At 36.2% G+C, this 16,188-nt stretch overlaps 1 protein-coding gene across 1 annotated transcript in view; it reads left to right on the forward strand.

Moving 5' to 3' along the window:
* Positions 1-16,188, forward strand: part of CACNA2D3 (calcium voltage-gated channel auxiliary subunit alpha2delta 3) — a gene marked incomplete at its 5' end in the record, with an annotated part of 433,227 nt that overhangs the window by 155,138 nt on the left and 261,901 nt on the right. Inside the window, one exon of the mRNA XM_082060048.1 lies at positions 14,543-14,705. Within this exon, the coding sequence (XP_081916174.1) occupies positions 14,543-14,705 (163 nt within the window). The remainder of the gene's footprint in view (positions 1-14,542; positions 14,706-16,188) is intronic.

Consider the following 16,188-nt stretch of genomic DNA (forward strand, 5'->3'; position numbering starts at 1 on the left):
ATTGTTCTGTATCAAACTCTAAAAAAGGTTGGAGTTTCATGTTTTCAGCATTACAAGTAAACTTTGAAGATTTTTAGATCTGATCCTGACACACAACTCAGAGTGAACCAGAGTAGAAATCAAACCTGATTCCAGCAATGCAGATGAAACCTGCAGCTTTTTTTTCACAGAACTCTGTATTAGGTACCTTTCAAAAGACTGCAAATAGCTTGTTCTTATTTTACAAATATAGGCTAATAAGACTTCATGAAACAGCCTTGTGAGAAACAAATGAGAAAGAGAATGAAGGAAAATAGGTACAAAGAAGCTGTGAGCCAACCAGCCCCAGAACCATACTGTGTGAAATGATATGACTAAAATATGTGCGTGGTAAATAGTGTGACACTGAAAAATGAAACATTCAGTATTCCAGCCAGAGGAGAAAAAAGCCAGCTCCCAGAATTGGGTTCTGGCAGTATGTTCAGAGTTGAGTAGGCATATGCTTGATGCAGTTTGCGTGGAGAGAAAGGAGATCCATAGAGTTCTATTGTGGTGCTTTCTGTATTTTCCCACAATATGAATTAATCACATCTAATACTAATTATAAACTTGCAACATTCTAAATTCCTGCATAAACTGTGGAAATATGTGAAGACATTTCCAAGGCTGGAGTATCTTTAACAACAAACCCGTATATGTGCTTTTGTAGTTGTTTGCTGTGCGTCATATTCAAACCCAGTTACGTTCTGCAGCTTTACTCTTCTGTACTCCGATGGTGATTTACACGCCTAGGGAAGTAGTTTGGTGAAACCATGTCTCAGAAATGTGGAAGCTTAATATAAGTAAATTAAACACAGGCGCTTGATTAAGTGAATCACAGCCTTTTGACGTTTATAATTTCAACACAATTGTCACCAGCTAGTCAACCTCTGTGACTCATGGTGATGCTTAAGCTATTGGCTTGGTAGTAAATGGAAAAAGTAAGGTTTTTTTAGCTATTCTGGGATGTCTCCTGGCCTGCATCCACACAAGCAAGACAGATTCATAAATATTAGCAGCATATTAGGAAGTTGTCTTATTGTTTATCATTCTGAACTACTGATGCCCCGATTAGCTTGCCTGTAAACATTAGGCCGAATGAAGAGTTTCTTCCAGGCTTTAAGATACAGGCAGGTAGTTATTTTGTTGCTGCTAAAAATAGAACTATGGCTTGACTCCGGTGATGAAATTGTTTCAACAAGTAAATCGGAGAGAGCACTAAATTCTTTTGTTCACTGAATTAGTGTCTTCTGTGTGAAGATTTCATCCAAAGAGAACCTGATAGAAATTTGAATTAGTGTGATCATGAGGTGCAGGTGCTGCATGCAGAAATGGCAAGTTCGAACAGGATTTTTTCACTATGGTCAGTTAAGCGCTTAGGTAGGAAATCTGGAGCTCACCACTCCATTATTGTTGGTGGTATATATTAGTTATATATTGGATAGAGGTTCTGTTGATATGGATATGCTTTGGAGGACTAGTAATGCTGTGGAGCATTTTTTTCAGGCAGTCCTGCAAGAATGACTAATGTGATAATTCCTGTTTTGCAGCCCAGAAATCAAGATTGATCCCTCCCATGAGAGTTACAAAATGTTGATTTGGGGCTTTTTTGGTTTTCTGCACTTTTTAAAAAAATGATTAAACATCAGCATCTATTGAAAAAATAATTTTCAGCAAGATTTTACTATGGAAATATGTAGATATGCTTGACTTTTCTAATCCGAAGTAAAATTGCTGTTGTCTTGAAGTGGGACAGAAGACTTTGAGTTTCAGAAACAACATTTAGAATTTCACAGTTCTTGCTTGGACTTCATTAACCTACTAATTTGCAGTTAACAGCAGAGTCTCAAATGGTAAGACTCCAGCGAGTCTGGAGTAAAGTAAGTTTCTCACTTTATCTGATTTGCTCAAGTTTCTACTTCTGACAGCCTAGTGATAGATACGTTTACTGCTTCAGTTTCATCTGCGTTTCATATAAATTAGATTTAGGAAGAGTTGAAAGAAACAAAGAATGAATAGAATAACAGAGAAAGGGTGAAGCTCTTCACCTGTTGTCATCGTACACTTCTTCAGCAGGTCTGCTGAAGCATTGGGCAACATATGATGGGTTGTACAAATAATGTCATTGGAAATACTCTGAAGATCTGAGAAACATGAATATCGGAGCTAACCAGGAAAAATGCTGGTGAGCTAATCTTGCTGCTTTCCATGGAGAAATGGAGAGGGCTGGCTGTATTTTGAGAGCTGTCTTTTTTCCGCACTGACAAAGCCCTGGCTTTCAGTAGTTACTGTGAGGCTCAGCTAGGAGAAAATGCAACTGAACACTTGAACTTTGGAAGATGCCAGTGTTGTGCGTTAATACTTTGAGCTGGGAGCACAGGAAAATGTATTGAGTGTGTAGGTGTTGAACTGTCAGCACTGCTGATCTCTTTCTAAATGTCCTTAGTGAAGGCCCAGAAGGCAATTTGCTCTCTGGCCACTGCTGACTGTGCAAAGGTGATTTGCTCTTTGGCCACTGCTGACTCTGCAAATGCTGTTAAGAGCTCCTGCTGCAAACAAGCACTAAAAGTCAAAATTATTTCACCTTCTCAAGCACACTCATACAGAGGATTTGGGGAATGGATATTAAAGTGTGCAGCTGGAAACACTCTTAATTCTTCTTTACACAAGAGTGGTATCGTATCAGATTAGTTCCTTAGTCATGTATACATTTCAAGATAAAGCAACAGCTATTGTTCTCAGCTGCAGCAACCACCATTCACATTGACTTCAAAGTCTCTGCATAGCTGTAACAGAGATGAGAATCTTTTTTTAATTGAAAATGTCTCATTTTCTTGAAGTATTTAGGGCTTGTCACTGTCTAACTGAACCCAAGATGCTGACAAATATACAAGTCATTTGTAAAGCAGTGAAAGTACAGGATATAAAATCATGTACGTAGAGACATTCTTCTGATTAGAAAATAATCTTGTATTAATAATAAGTCTTCCTGTTGTAAAGCTCTTTCTAAATACAGTGATATTCAGAACAGGAATTGAAGAGATTTCAAGGATGCCATTTCATTATTCCCAATCAGCTTTACTATAAAAAACCCTGCAAATTTTCAGCATCAGCATATATCTCAGGTAAACCTAAGCTCATATTTGTACTCTAAGGACCTGAATGTTTGCTGAGGAATTATCCATGTTGTATTTCTTTTTGAAGATGATGTGTGTTACATTAGACATTTTGAAAAGTATCTATTAGCATAAGCCCTTTTGTCTTTGAAAATACTTTTGTCACTAAAGTTTAGAAGTCTGTGTTAGGTCTCTGTTTAAACTACAGATTTACTGAGAAGTGTATTACATTTCAGGGTTTCTTCATGATATGTTGTACGTATTGTTGTTCAGATCCCTGTGTGGTCTAGTCACTCTATATACAGTTTCAATGAAATAGCTAATGACAAGCTGGTTGCTTAATGAAGTGCTTTCATGGCACCTTATTTAGGAGGGAGTATCTTTTTCTGGCAGTTGAAGGCTGGTGTAACAATATCTAGTGTAATTTCTCCCTTGGAATCCACATGTAGTAAGTCATCTGTGTAGTAAACTTATGGCCGGGAAACCTGAATTAATAACCTCTGGGTCAGCCTCACAAATTTTTCGTTATTTCAAATACTTTCTCCTGTTGGTTAAGCCATTTGTTCAAAACATCAAATTGGAGTGGTTAGATGGCTTATGACCTATATTTTTCAGGGAAGGCTATTGACACTATATGTCACTTTTGTCCCAGATTTGAAATGAAGCAAGCGTGGAAGTAAGATACATTAAATATAGTAATTACACATTAAAATAACAATTTAAAAACATTAAGTATTATTATATTTTGATGAATATTGCTTTAGGTGTGGGAATAAGCTCAGAGCCAACATATTCAAAACTGATGAATGTTTTCTATAGAGAAGTACCTTACATTTGCAGTAATCTTTGTTTCTACAATAAATGTTTAAAAACAATGTAGGATTTTCCTGCAAATCATAATTAACAACTTATATAATCTTTTACATTCAGCTCTTCTCTTTCAATGTAGACACATGCAGGGGAATTTATATATCTGTATATCATATTTTCCACTAAGAGGATAGTGACAATTAAGAAAAAACAAGCAAACAAAAAAACCCCAAACCCTAACAACTGTATGTGTGTCCTTATATGATGTTCTGGTAACAAAAGATGCAGAATCTCAGATAAACATCTGGTGGGAATGAAGGGTTCTTCATGTTTTTTACTAGATGAGCATCTCAGACTCATTTGTGACTGAATTATACTGTATTCCCTCTCATGCCGTGTTGTTTTCAATTTATTCTTTACCATAGACAGGAAGGGAGTAGGGAAATAGGAAATTAGGATGTTTAGAGAGAGTAACTAAAGAGAGCTGCAAAATGGTTTTAAATTTGTTTAGATGACTGAGGGGCCTCTGCGTGTGTGATCTTTCCTGCCGACTTGAGTGAAATGCATCAGAACATCCTGTACCCAGGCTGGACTCACCACTGTCCACTAGTGACTTCCCTAGTTCTCAGTGGACCCCTTCACATAAGGCCCTTTTGAAGGAATGTTTCTTGGATTCTTTAGAGTCTTTGGAAGATGTTATCTCTCCCACCTCTTTAGCCTGCACTTCTAATGCTTGTAAACACGACTGGGAAGCAAGCTGGATTGTGGGGTGGATAATCCATAGAACTACCAGTTACCCCATCACCCAGATGGTTTCAAACTAGATTTTTTCCTTTGGTTGCCTTGATTTGCCTGATCGTATTTTCTAAAAGCGTTTATCTGTTTGAATTCAGAATAGATAAAAATGCTACATAAATTACAGGCAGAACAGGGAAAATGGTAACATTTCTGAACTGTAACTCTGAAGTTATGTGCAGGAGTACAATAGCAACACGGTCTACAGGTTAGTAGGCACATTAGTAAATTGTTCCATGAGTATCCAAAACTTTAATATAGTGAAGAAATAGTTGTACAGACACCAGATAGTTTCACGATGTTGCTCTGACAAGTTCAGTTTATATAACATGTTCCTTTATTGCAACTGTTATATTTATTATTGTTAGCCTGTCCTTGCTTGATGTGTGAAATGGTTAGAAGTTGAAAACATAAAGAGAACATTTTTAAATTTCATGATCTTTACTCTTGGACTGTACCACTCACTTATTGCACAAATTCAGGAACTGAATAGCATGCAGGTGTTCATTTTACAGACATAGATATTTTGCAATATTCAAGTTCTTAACTTGCCTCTCTTTCCATCCCTGCTGCCTCCCTCACTAGCCTGGCTCCCAGGCCAAATATCAGTGAGTATTTGAGGCAAATCTGTCTCAGCTGGTTTATGCATATTCTGAGTTTCTATATCTAGGACTCATGCTTGTAGAATGAAATTAAGGAAAGACTTAGAGTATGACGTGTAAAAGTATGTTCTTTGTATACTCCAATATATTAGCGCATAACTACAGTTTGCAAAAATATCGTCTTAATTTTAGGGTTTTTCTCTCTCCCCTCTTCCCTTTGTATGATAATTATTCTCATGACTATTTTATTTTCTTTGAGATTTTTTTAAATGCTTCAGATGCATATTATGAATAAAATAGATGCCCTTGTCCTTCCCCCCACCACCCTCCCAAGCTGGGTGACTCTGGAGACATGTGTTTCTTTTGTTAAATTAACTCTTCATTGTGGTCTTGTTATTTCAACTGTGGGCTTAGCTGACCAAATTGCTATATTGCATGAGAGAGTCATTAATCATTTGAAGAGGATTTATATACATTCAGTTGCTTAACTCTCACTTTACTCCCAAATAAATTCTATAATGTTGCACGTGTTCTTTTGCTTTCCTTTGTGTAGTCAATAATATTTAACCTCCCGTGTGTGTGGTGGGTGGTTGGGAGTAACAAAACAAACCTTGGATTGCAGTGAGCACCATGAAATTTTGTTCTGTTCTAGTTCTTCAGTATTTAATTATTTTGATTATCCCCTGTTGGTATGAAGAAAAAATATCTGGTAAAGTACATGTTTAATTCATCATTCAGAGCCACAGTTAGTGTTTAAATGTTATCAACTGCTGGATATGAACTGCCTGTTACTTTCTGTTTTATTAGGGATAGTTATTAACCCCCAACCCAGCAAAGTACTATATACAGGTTGTCTACTGTCCCTGAGCATTTCTTATTGAGAAGATAGGCCAGTGCTTGCTGAGTACAGAGCAGCATTAATGCATGCCTGAAACTGTGAAGTCTCTGGGTTAGAGTTGTTTCTCATGGGAGACAGAGAAGATGCAGAGCTCGAGAAATATTTTTTCTTCCTGCTTGGAAGTAGGAATGAGGCACTTAGGGCATATGATTGTAAAAAGGCACAAAGAAGTCAGATACTTTTCCACTGATAATTAGAAGCAGCCTTGAGGTTGTCATCAACCTGAATGTGTCAGATGAGCTGAACATGCATGGAACTGCACTGATTTCACTTTAAAACTTTTCAGCTTATCTATTTGTGAAGTGGTTTGCTTTTCTATTTCTATTCCACATTTTAAACTGTATGGAGAGGTGTTTTTTGGTTTTTTTTTTTTTTTTTTTTTAATGTTCTATATTGAATGCCATTAGTTGATTACGTTATGGTAAGATGGAAAACTTTAGCAAATATTACTGCATTGATTTTGAAGCGATTCTATAATTTTGCTATTTTCTTTTACAGATATTATTTTACAGAATTATTTTGTAGAATTTGTTGATCCTGCTTGTTCACTAGCTTGATATGATCTACAGGGGTTTAAAGAGAAATGAAGGAGTCCTGTGGTTTTAGCTAGTAATGGAAATGGTATTAATTATAAGGCAAAGTCTTGCAGGTTTTATGCATGTATAAAGATATACAAATGAAATAATTTGTTTAAAAAGGTCAGCCACATAAAACTGGTTTTGGGAATATTTGAGTTAGTAGACTTCAGAGGGAAGAAATGTATTGATTGTTGGCTTGAGACAGACAAATTTTTTTAGAAACACTCTAAGGGTATAAACACAACAAACTTTGAATTACACTTGATTCACCTTTTAAATGTGACAAGTACCTTCATAATGCTGTTCAAGTTTAAAATATGCCAAACCTTATGGCCAGTGGAAGTCAGTAGTTAACCTTGTAAAAATCACACATACTTGATTTTTGCTTTTGGTATTTTAAAACCAAGGTGCTATTTGTGTTATACATCAAACTACATTTATATTTCTGTCTTTAAGACTCTAAAATAGAAGAGTAGCTGAAAGTCTTCTCCAGTGTATGTTTTTGCATCTTAACTGCTCCACAAAGCTGCAGCAATGTTGCAGTCCCTCCAGCCCAGGCATCCCGACAACCTGTCAGCATGTGTTTTGCTTTAGGTATTTTGCATCTGCTTTTTGGTCATACCCATATCCATGGGACACTACTTTTAATCTGAAAAGCAAATAGTGAGAACTTTCACTGCTCTGAAAAGTATTAATTTATTACTGTGTAACACTGTATCTCAGTTTTCCTAGTCTGAAAAGGGCAGATCACCACTACTGTAGCAGGGAAGCAATGGCAAGCTTGACACAATTGTGTTCAAAAAATGTTTTAACATCCTCAAGAGTTCAGAAATGCTTATTAATCTTCCCTTGTTTTCTTTGCTCTTGCACAAAGCTTGTCCTTTGGGGGTGAAAAGTTTTAGGCTAATTGCTGCTTCTTCCAAAGTGTGGTTTAAATAAAACCCAACAGACCTCTCATGTTTATTAGCGAGAAAAACAAGCCTCTTCTGTTAGTATATTTCTGAATTGGAAGCTTTAGGTGTCGAGTTCTCCACTGTTTCTGTCAGGAGGGAGCAGCAGCGCGGGGTGCGGGGCTCAGTCCGGGCTCAGCCTGGGCTGGGGTGCAGCCGGGAAGGGGCTGCCCCAGCCCCAGAATTGTTCCCGTCGTGCTCGCTCGCAATATGTGCAGGTGATGATAAGCCTTCTCAAAGGGCCACACTGCTGTATTGGTAGGTTTTCCAGGTTGAGGATTTTCATCTTTTTATTGTTTCACAGTATTAGAAGTGTCACATCATTGCCTGGAACATGGGGTTTCTGGTATTTGTGGTAATTATGTGGTTTTGAAATGCTCAACCTGCACAAACGCACAGACTCTACCATTGTTGTATTCTGGTTATGAGATGATTCACCTAAGACATAAAATTATTGATTCAAGTTGCTCTAGAAATTTCTGTGGTTCCCTCCAGCTCTGTAGGAGCCTGATAACTGGTTCTGAACTTACTCCTCTGTGTAACTGCTACCTTGTTAACATCCATCCATCAGGAGAAGGGAGAAATTACGGTGCCACCGGAGTCAGGATTTGTTTTCCTCTTTAGCAGAAAGTATTCACTGGAGGTTTTTTATGTGTATGAAAATGAACACACTGCACACTTTCATTTCAAGACCAGCAAAAACATTAGATCTCCAGTAAGGCTTGTTATATAGGTGTCTGAAATGTCAAACTGAAAGCCCCTTATGGACACCTTTTCTGTTTCCTTGTTGTTTTTACTAGTTTTTGTTCAGCCTTGTGACAAAGAAAAGAATCTGAGAGCTTTTGTATGTAAAAATAGATATTTTTGAAGTTAGTTATCTGTAAAAGAAAATGAGGCTTCAGCTGAAACACGTGACCTGAAGTGACTCTCTTAGTGGATCATTTAAAATGAACCATCATAATTACTTACTACTTGCCACTTTCAGTGAATCAGTTAATCCTTACAACACCTCTGAGACCTTGATGTGTTATCAATTTACATGCTGGGATAATTGATTTTATACTGTAATAAAGTATCATTTATTTATCCTGTTATAAGACAATTTTAATAGGGTAATCATATTGGGAGGGAATGAATAGCCTGAGGAAAGTTCACCTTAATCTGATTGTATAGAAAACAGAGCAGTAGTTTTTGTAAGGATGCAAGTAACATTTCTGTGCTACTTCCATACTCAGAACAGGACTGATCACAACATTGCAGATCCCAGGTGCTTTCTGAGTCCTGCTGTTGAATAAAGACATGAAGAAAAGGGGTGGGGAGGTGTTGGAAGTTCCTACAGAGGAGTAAGTAAGGACTTTGAGGGAATAATCAGAAGATTGTATCTCACAAAAAGATGTGCCAGTTTTCTCAATTTTAAAAGCTTTTTAAAGTTCAGAGCAGTTTTTATTGAATTGAGGCAGTTTGCTTTTATGACCTTTTATACTTACCCACTAAACATCAAACTAAGCACTTGAATATGAGAGCTTTAATCACGTGCTTCAAAACATAAATTCTCCTCACTGGACAACTGTCAGAAGAGACTTTTTTGAGCCTTAAAACCAATACGCATTCAGACATCTGCCTCTTTGTTAACACACAAATACCAGAGCGGAGGCTGTTGTCAGTGTGTTTTGTAGTAGGAAAGCCTCCCTCAGAATGGATAACTCTTTTTCTTTTTTAAAAATATATCATGAAAATTTCTGCCCTCTCAGTGATGTGTCCTGCTTGTCAGAGTCTTGAGAAAAGAAAGTTTTCCTTGTTTATTTTTAGTTTTTTTTATCTCACTGAAACTTCAATGAATATTCAAGTTATTGTTCCTTTCTAGCTGTCTCTGCTATTTAATGCTGAATTTGTCTTTGTCCTTCGTTTTCAATGTTATTTGCTACTTGTTCATTTTCTCTCTGATGCTCTAGTACTTTGATTTTCAATGGAAATGCCATAAACTTACTTTGATTTAGTGTCTTCCAGGGACCTCCAGCTTTGTCTTTAGATGAGCTGTATGGTGGTGGAAACACTGTGAAAATGGTTATCATGTAGTTAAAAATGATCAGTGTAGCCCCAATATTGCTGTAGTGCTGAACCTTTAGTGCAAATCATCCCCCCTTGTGTTCTTACATGTTCCTAGTCCTCATAGCTCTGTGAATGGGACTTTTTTAATGCTGTCCTGGTAAAAATAATTTTGATACTATGGGAAAAATATATCAAACTAAAATTTTAGCTTGCATTGTTTCATACCATTAAAATACATACCTCATTTTAAAATAAGATGAAACCAACTGATGTGTTTACTCTTATGTGCCAAGTGCTCTGTAAGTTGCAAAGACAATATGCATCAGAATCTATGTTTCTTTTAAATTGCACAGTAAATATTTACATTTAAATAAAATGCTGGTTACAATGTTAACAAATATTTGGTAAATTAAGCATCACAAGATATTTGTTAACAATAAGATAAATGTAATGGAAGTAATGTCAGTCATCTACTACAGTTTGTACAGTGCTGCAATTATGCGGCACATGTGCAATGTTTTTCAGTATTATATCTAAATCACTGTCTTGTCTCAGCAAAGTATCCATTGTAATCAAGGTGCTTGTTTAGTTGAGGCATTTTACCCAAATAAGTGGCTAAACTGGAACAGATAGCTTCAGAGTTTCCTTCTTGCCTTGCAGATCAGCTCTCCTCTGCAACCTGCTCTTGTGGTTCACATTGCATGCCAAAAACCTTGCACTTCCCCACAATTTTTCTATGATACCTTTTGTATTAATTTTATCATCATTAACACGTCTGTGGCAGCCATCCTAAGAGATTGTACAGCACAGACTCTTACATTGTGGCTGAGACTTACGGTGTTTTAAAACAAGTCTTACCTTTGCTAGTCAGCCTGAATGAATTCATAAAACAAATTTGTGATCAGTCTCCTAACAGTCCCAGAAGTCTGTCTACTGTACTACCAGTATGCTAAAGCAGCCCAGGGTTCTGCAGACTATTAGCAATATGATTCTTTGGGATGTCTCAAATATAAATACAATCAGCTCCTTGCTGAGGAAGAATCACAGAATGGTTGGGGTTGCAAGGGACCTCTGGAGATCATCTAGTCGTTCTATTGAGCACAGTACTGCTGAGTTTCTACTGGCTTGCAGTGGGAAGGCTTTCTTCACAAGGCTAAAATGCATTAGGGTCACATGAAAGCTGAGATTCCCATTTGCCTCGAACTTTTATGGAATTCCTCTAAGTCTTCATTATGATACAGTGGGGGCTTTCAAAATGGTTGATCAAATATTCGGAATTATGCAGATGCTGTTAAGGAATGTAGAAACAAACAAAGCCCAATATATTTACTTGACCAAATTTAAATGCACAAAGGCATACAAGTTCATGTTTAGATCTTGAGATGCTTATAATAGATTACATGAAGGAGATTTGCTTTGATTGTTTTTTTCTCTAGTTCATTACTCACCGTGCAAGTCTGTATGTAAGGGCAGTGTAAACTCATCTGTTGGCCAAGTCACAGTAGAGCCTGACTGTGCTCCCAACCTGAATAATTATTTTGTTATTTATTAGACTAATAACTTTTTGGCACGTTATATTGTGCACACTAAGAATTCACCTAGTTAAGGTTACATCAAAGATCGACCTCTATTGGCAAGATTAAATTGAAGTAATTTTCTCTTGCAGCGTAGCAGGTAGAGTATTTGTGTTGTCAGCAAACCAGACGTTATCCTCTTTCCCTTGGGTATCATCTCGAAAGCAGTGTCAGAATTCCAGGTGGATTTACTTTCATATTTTTCTCCAATTTTTGTTTTTAGTTTTCCTTCTATCACCTTTCAGCTGTCACAGTCAATAGTTTACTTGGCAGGAGAGTGCCCAAAAGAAGCCAATGTGTACCAGCTCTGCTTAAATGCTGATTTTTTTGAATATTTTTGAGCTGTGTATATTACCTGATTTTTAATCCTTAGAACTTGGAGGAGGGGCTTAAATATGTTATTTTTGCTTCTCACTGGCAAAATCCACCCAACAAACCAAACACCCTAAGTCAAAAAGAAAAAAAAACAAATAGGAAAATATTAATTATCTGTAATACCATAATAACTATTTTATGCTACCATTTGCTTTAAAAAACCAAACAAACCAAACAAAATAACCCCACATAAATAATATTGTATATACATTTTTAGTATTAAAAAGAGAAAATACAAACTCAGACCAATAAATCAGTGAATACAAAATCAAGGAAAGAAACAATCAGTCCTAAATACACTTAATTGTGAAATCAGTTGTTTCATTGATTTAGAATATAGCCAATTTTAATACGTGGCTCACCTTGCTACTTACAGAACATGATGAAGGAGGATGTCTACTAATTAACTCCTTTGAAAAATGAAATAGCTCACTGTATGAAAGGAAATCATGTTCTTTTAGAGGTGATTGCCATATATATTCTGACTTTTTTTTTGAGTTTTGTCCATTTTTCCTACCATTTCCAGAGTATTATAAAACCCATAGGCAAGGTAGACTTACATCCCTGAAATCACTAAGCCTGTCTGTGAATTATTGTAGAAATTGTTCCATGATTAATAACTTAAATTCAATTAAAGGGAAACAGTATATTCCTATGTATCTTACTACAGAATCATTTATCCCCAAATGTATTTGGGACATACTGAAATGTAACTTTTGCTTAAAGTGTAATATGTAAATAAAACTTTTGTGTTAAAATTTGGAGTTTGTATGTGAATGCTTTCAATGGTGGTGTTAACAAGAAAACAAAAACCAAAACCTTTTTGATGTGTCTGTGACAATACTGATGAGACCTGTAAAGCCAAGAAGTGTCATGAAAGCAACATGATGGCTTGTCTGGAGCTCCAGCCATGGTGGATGAGATGTCATGCTCAACAGTTAAAAAAAACAAAACCAAAACAGAACTGTGTCTTTAAGTACAAGAAAACAAGTGATTTGGAAACAAGATGAGACAGTAATCTTCAACCTGCTAGAACTCAGCTGTCCAGGGGGCACGAAGAGAAAGGTGGTTTACAAGAAAGGAGCATGAAATATGTGATGCTATGTATCACTGTACTCCCAGGGTTGGAATGTCAGCCTTTCTTACCAACTTAGATACTATCATGGAAAAGTTACACATCTTACTTCTTCCTTGCTTGGAATTGGAGTGGGATTGCATTTTACAACAGTCATTAGTGTATGGCTTAATGTTGGAAGGAATATTGTTTCTCACTAAGATGGGAAATACGAGTTGGGCTTTAAGTCTTCTGCCAACTGTCTCTGGCTTTTGCAGAAAGGGTGAACTGAAATAACTGCTGTCACATGTGGGCGGCAGGCACGCCATGCAGTTAATGGTTCGTGATAAACCTGGATAGTAAGCAGGGACAGAAAAGGTTTCTCCCAAATAGAATCAGAACTGGTGTTTCTTGGAAATGATCACGTTTCTTTATCCTTTTGGTTTTGATATGAGAAGAATCAAATCTGTAACAGTGACATCCCTCAAATGGGTGTTGGATAATTCTAATAACATTTGGAATTAATTAGTTAATGAAAATACAGCTTTAGACAAATTATATATCTACTTTTTTATTTTATTTTTTTGTCTGTAGCTCCTGGGGAATAAAAAAAAAATCAAAACCAAACCAAAACACCAGACCAAAAGACTATTGTGTTTTTCTTTTTTCAGTGCTTGTAAAAAGCCTTTTAACTTTTTGTACTTGCTGGTCTGTTTTAGCTTTGTAAATGGTATAATATATTTATCCTTTTACAAATTGTATAGATATTTATGATCTATGAATGCATAGATTTATGTCTAAATATTTATATTGATTTACTCTCAAGTGGATAGTTAGGGCAGAGACTTGGATTTAAATTAATGAAATTCTTCAAGCACACTAAACTTTGGTCTCTTTCAATTAAGAAAGGCATCACAAATTTGCCAAGGGTTGAGGTTACTTAAGAGGTTAAAAAGTAGCCTTCGTTGCTTGTTGTCTTCAAAGCTTGATAGAATTTCTGGTTAAACTAGGTCATAAAGAAATCAATATTTTTATCTAAATTACTTTTGCTTATCTAGTTATAGTTCTTTAAAAATAGGCCAAATACTCCTCGGGAATCTGTAACAGACAGACAATTTCTTGTTCAAAATAAGTCACTGCTAAGTTTATGTGTCCATATTAAAGTATGCATAATTTTACAAACCTACTATGACATACATGTGTAAAATTCAGCATAAAGCAAATAGTTTTCTCTAAGAAATGTCAGAAGGTACACATCGGGTAAACAACACCAGCTTTAGTTAATATTCCTGTGAAGTAAAACCACTTTTATTTTGTCAAGGCCAGAGTCCAGCACTGATACCACTGCTTGAACTGATGGAAATAAGCTAAACAGAGACATCATCACTGATAATTATCCAGGGAATTATTTAAATGTAGAAGGCTTTGTATTAAAAATAGTACAGAATGTTTGTTGAACTGCCCTTGACATTTTCAGGGCAGCCAGAGATCTGAGGTAACATTGGATTTTCTTGAAATGTATTGATAAAGCTGGTTTCAGAAATGTACCTGCACGAGGAGTATAGAGGGAACGTGAGAGATGATAAGGGTGCCTTGTTCTTCTCTTCTACTTGGAGATACATGGAAACATTAATCAATGGATTGATAGATACGCAGAAATATTCAAACTCCATTTTTATGCTGAATGTAAATTCTGAATACTGAATGTGGGTTTCTGTTGCAGTATGAATACTTCAATGCTGTGCTCATAAATGAACGAGATGAAGAAGGAAACTATCTGGAGCTGGGGAAGGAGTTCATTCTAGTGCCAAATGACCACTTCAATAACTTGCCTGTGAACATCAGTCTGAGTGATGTCCAAGTACCAACCAATATGTATAACAAGGGTAAGAAAAGAGCTGCTTTATTTCATTGTTGCACTGGCCAAACATAAATTCGGAATTTCCATGATTTTAAAATGGGGATGTTGGTTAACTACCTGTTGTGTGTGTGTTTTCCAGTTTGCAATTAGACTGATATTTAAGTGGAAGAATGCTGTGAAAATATGACAGTTTTGTAATACCTTTTGTTCTATGGCAATTTAGCAATATGCAATATGGTCAATGATTTGCGTATTAAACTTGCATGAATTCTGCCATAGAATACATAGATTATGGCAGAATATATTTATTCTTATGAATTATTTTCTGGACTCTCCAATTCAGTTGAACAGATCTCACATCATCACAAGTTGCAGTCTATTTTTTCTGAGAGCTAGAGGTGAAAGATACAGGGGAGATGGGAGGGGAATATTTTACTAGATTTATGCTCTGAAGTTTCTGGGAATAATTCTAGCTGTATATGACTGTATACGCAGATGCTGAGAGTTTTCGGATGATATTTAGGAGGAATGAACTACATGAAAATTTCTACTCTTCTGGCTATTTGTCATAGGTGCTGGATAGCACATAGAATTAACAAAATAGCTACATTAGATATTAGGAGTGATGGACTTATGTCTAAAAATGTGGAATGCAAACTGAACTCAGATGCATGCTTACTAATTTTCCTTTTGCCAATTCCCTCTGATTAGACAGCAGAATTTTGCAATTTTACTGTGATTATGCAGCTCCCATCTCTTTATTTTTCTCAAGCCAGTAATGAAAGAAAAATAAGAAAGCACCAAAGTTTCTGAACAAGGTCTACAATGTGGTTGTCCTTGGTCTGTAGAGAGCTCCCTAATTTCATCATCTGGTTCCTCTTCCTTGTTTTAACTATACTAAAAGACAGCTAAAAATACATTGAATGCTTTCTTCATAATACATTCCAGGCTGGTAACTGTGGTAATTCATGCAAGGATATTGTGTAATCACAAATGGAAGGAGAATTCATTTGGATAGGTTGGGCTGGTAAGAGAAGCAATTAATATGACAGCTTCTCATCAAGGTTATGATTCAGACTTGTGAATCTTGAGAAGCCAAAAATTGTGCAGTTGCGTCTTAAATTAGGGTTTACAAAATAACAAAACTTCCTAGACAGTATTTGAACGATTGTGAAATGATTAATATGTGGTATTTTGAAAATATTTGGAAAGTGCTTGAAACTTCTAAAGCTACCAAACAATTTTTTTTTTTTTTTTTTTGCAAGTGCTAATATTTATGTAACAGAGCCTGTCTGTAAAATAGTCCATTCCAGAATTGTTAAGGAGGGGGGGAAAAAACCCCAGTATGGTTGCAAAGAGGTCAGGCAATGATGCTCTTCTGGAAAAAGCAAACTAACCCGAGTAGTTAGTGAGAGCAGTAAAACTAAAGGACCTTCAGTTACATTATATGTAGTACTACAATGCATAGAATATATTTTTGTATGCTGATTAATTACAGTTAAAGGCCC

The sequence above is a fragment of the Streptopelia decaocto genome (assembly GCF_964273445.1).
Source record: "Streptopelia decaocto genome assembly, chromosome: 8".
NCBI lineage: Eukaryota > Metazoa > Chordata > Aves > Columbiformes > Columbidae > Streptopelia > Streptopelia decaocto.